The sequence below is a fragment of the Sinocyclocheilus rhinocerous genome, unplaced genomic scaffold, assembly GCF_001515625.1.
Source record: "Sinocyclocheilus rhinocerous isolate Xijiao unplaced genomic scaffold, SAMN03320098_v1.1 scaffold1111, whole genome shotgun sequence".
In the NCBI taxonomy this organism is placed as follows: Eukaryota; Metazoa; Chordata; class Actinopteri; order Cypriniformes; family Cyprinidae; genus Sinocyclocheilus; species Sinocyclocheilus rhinocerous.
The window spans coordinates 335428-338924 of NW_015655406.1; the positions used below are offsets into that span (position 1 = coordinate 335428).

Sequence of the window (3497 nt, forward strand, 5' to 3'; positions counted from 1 at the left end):
GTAAATTTAAAAATAAAGTAAAATTAACAGAAAATACAGTTAAATCTGAATATACTGTATACATCAGTTTCATATAGATAGATAAAATATCAAAAACATCTCAATTTTTGACATTTTTTGTGAATATATATTCTTATATGAACGGAAGGGCTGTGTATTGCCAGCAAAGTCACGATATGATAAGTATCCCGATACAGTGGCCACAATATGATTTCACCTTAGCAGAATTTATAAAACAGCTGTTTATTAAGCACTGCACACTATAGGGCCATTGCTAACTATAGACAGAACAGGCAGTTGACTTATGCATTATGAAGGGCCTCTATTACTGTACAACAGAATAACAATATAGGTAATGGCATAGGTTTCATGTTAACATTGGGCACTCCCCACCAGGTACAATATTCTGATTGTTTGCATCTTGTTTTTAAACCCATAAATAATAATGTACCCATTCTAATAAATTTATATTGTAATGTACTCATTCTAATATATTAATAAAATCATCTTTACATTACTGGTAGGTTATCATTGCACAAATTAACACACTCCCTATATTTAAAAAATAAAAATTAGAAGCGTTCTGAACTAATGTGCTGTCTTCACTGTAGCTCACGCGCACACATTCAGTCACTCACACAGATCACGCTGCGCACACACACACAGACATTCTGCAACACAGCGCTGCCCCGCAGTTTTATCAGTAAAATATCTTAACCGCTGAAGAGCTACATTATCTTTCTCAGCAAGGAGTTGGTAACATCATGGTTTCTGAAGCAATTGAAGCCACAGCTTCACTGTTAGAGAAATGCTGCAAAAATTGAGGAAATTCATACATAGACAGTCTGTCTCTCTCTCTCTCTCTCTCTCTCTCGTACATGAACACTTGATGAATTACACTTTTCTGAGAATAGAATATTGAAGTGGAGATCGCTAAACTGCAAGCTTTCAGTTTTTTTTTCAGAAAGCCAGTGCTTTTATCCACAGTGGAGAGAGAGCATGTGCACATGGTTGCCAGGCAGTGTTAATTTCGTTGACGAATAATTTTCGTCATAATTCAGACATTTTTTTCACCGACAACAACGAGACGGTAACGAACTAAAACTCTTTTTGAATGACAAAAACTATGACGTAAATCTATTGACATTTGCGTCAACTAATAAAAACGAGACGAAAATGTTAGGGAGGGACGATTTGGGAAGAGATTCATTCAGAACGAATCTGCTTCGTGGTTCGGATGTTAGATGTGTACATATGAACCGGCGGGACATAAGCTAACATACACTTGCTGCACGTCGCATAAAACGTTCAAAAATTTCAATATGTGGGAGTAAGAGAAGAGCAGACATATGGATAAATCTGACGACGCAAGAGAGAACTCAATTCGGTCCGGTTTTCTGAGCGCAGACACTGAAGCATACACACACAGAAAGCGCGTCTCACAGCGCGCGAGTACTCTTTCGCATCGCATGAACGGAGAATTACGCACAAAATTATGACGAATTGTCCATTTTGACGAGTATTCAAGTAAACAGTTGATTACGTCTTAAGTGAACGTAAACAGCAGGGAGAACATGTATCAGTGCATTACATCCATTGCAGCTGTGCATTTTTAAAGGGACAGCAGCCTAATTTAGTTGCTATTGTCCGAGTCATTGATGTTAATCAAGCAACAACAGAAAGACAGAAAATCACTCACTGCTCTTGACTAAATCACTTTAGTAGCCCTAAAGATTTACGACTAAAACTAAATGGCATTTTAGTCAAACGACTATGACTAAAACGAAATCAAAATTTGCTGTCAAAATTAACACTGTTGCCAGGTTGACAAAAATAAGTAACACACTTAGCAGATATTTCCGTATTGAGCAAGTGTGAAGCTCTGTTTCGGGGATTACTCCTCTTTATATCAGGCAACTCTGGTTGTGTTCATCTGCGGCCAGATTAAACCTTGTTATAGCCTATACATTATACTCTATTCATTCTTTTTTAGAAATCCTGCACTTTTCTGTTTTAAACGCTGTTCTTGTATTCAAATTAAGCACGGTCCACTGCTGCGGTATCGAAACAGCTGTTTCTCAATCATCAAGTAGTATGTGACGAATAGGAGATGAGAATTTTTTTTTTTTTTTTTTAATATTAATCATTTTATGGGGATTCTTTTTTTTAATAATAATGATTATAACTTCTTGTTGTGTTTGTTTTGACAGATGACAGAGCAGAGGAAACAGAAACAGAGGATCGGGCTATTGGGACACCCCCAACACATGAACGTGAATCCCCAGCAGCCCGCCTGAACCCCCGTTCCACTGGCCAAGTGTCCTACAGCTGTCTCCTGCAGACATCAATCACATCAGCCTTTCTGTGTGCGTGTGTATGTCAAGACATCACAGACACATCATCACCACAACCTGCTGTGTACACCCAAAATAAATGGCTGTAGGCCACCAGTTTAAAAGACTTTCGCCCCCTTCTTCACATCCATTTGTGTGCCAAATGTTTCTGCGTGTTAAAGAGGAAGTGCGTTTGCATCAGTCACCTTCCACACGGTGAAAATGAGCTACACTAGATACTGCACGACTTACAAACATGTGCTGCAACCTGTAGATGCTGCTTGGACACACATCCTTTTGTATTGACCCATAGCAGTCAGTATTTGATGTCTTATTTTTGTATTTTTTGCAATATTAATATTTTAATATGCAACTACATCTGTATGTTATGTCTTAAAGTGACGGTGCAGTAATTTCTTTTTCTTTGGTTCTTTTGCTTTATGAATGTAATGAAATACATTAGAGGCCAGGTACTTGTAGGAATACTGTTTGCAAAGTCAAGTTTGATGACAGATACGATATATGTATATGGGGAAAAACAGCCTTTTTCGTATTTAAGTTAATTTATTTATATCAACATGCTTAAAGGAGATGCTTATGCGAATGCTGCCAATTTAGAGTTCTTTAATTCTCATGAATAAAATCAGGTTCTGTTTGGTATTTAGGAGCTCTTTATTAAGCTTTATGGCTTTTTGTTTGTGCTGTCAGATTTATGGCCTTAGAAGTCATATACAAAGTAATAATAGATGAACTGTTCAGGCAGTTAAGATTTTTTTAAAATAATGCACTAAAATAATTGAACTCGTATCATTCCTGTCATTATAGAGCCATGTTAATTGCGCCGTTGTATATTCCTGCAACTCAGAAGGTGAAGCGCAGGATGAATATTTGCTGACAAAAGCAATCTTTGTCAAGTTTTCTTCTGTAATCAGTCACATTTTTCTAGACAATTTTCATCTTTTAGCTGAGCAAGGCAGGTCACTTTCTTAATACTATCCTATTTTTTTTGTTCCTTTATGTAATTTTTCTTGTTATACATATATATATATGTCGGCAGGTCTTTGCTTTTATATAGAGAGATATGGTTCCATAGCATCTGAATAATTAACAGCACTGTTACTGAAAAATAAGCCTACAGTACTACTGATTTAATAGGTTAATATA

The 3497-nt window shown here is 36.6% G+C and overlaps 1 protein-coding gene across 1 annotated transcript in view; it reads left to right on the plus strand.

Annotated features, from left to right (window-relative positions):
- The window catches only part of LOC107718227 (inositol 1,4,5-trisphosphate receptor type 1-like), a 159589-nt gene extending 156261 nt beyond the window's left edge, over window positions 1-3328 (plus strand). Inside the window, exon 66 of the mRNA XM_016525222.1 lies at window positions 2211-3328. Coding sequence (XP_016380708.1) covers window positions 2211-2297 — 87 coding nt within the window. The 3' untranslated portion in view covers window positions 2298-3328. The remainder of the gene's footprint in view (window positions 1-2210) is intronic.
- The last annotated feature ends 169 nt before the right edge of the window (window positions 3329-3497 follow it).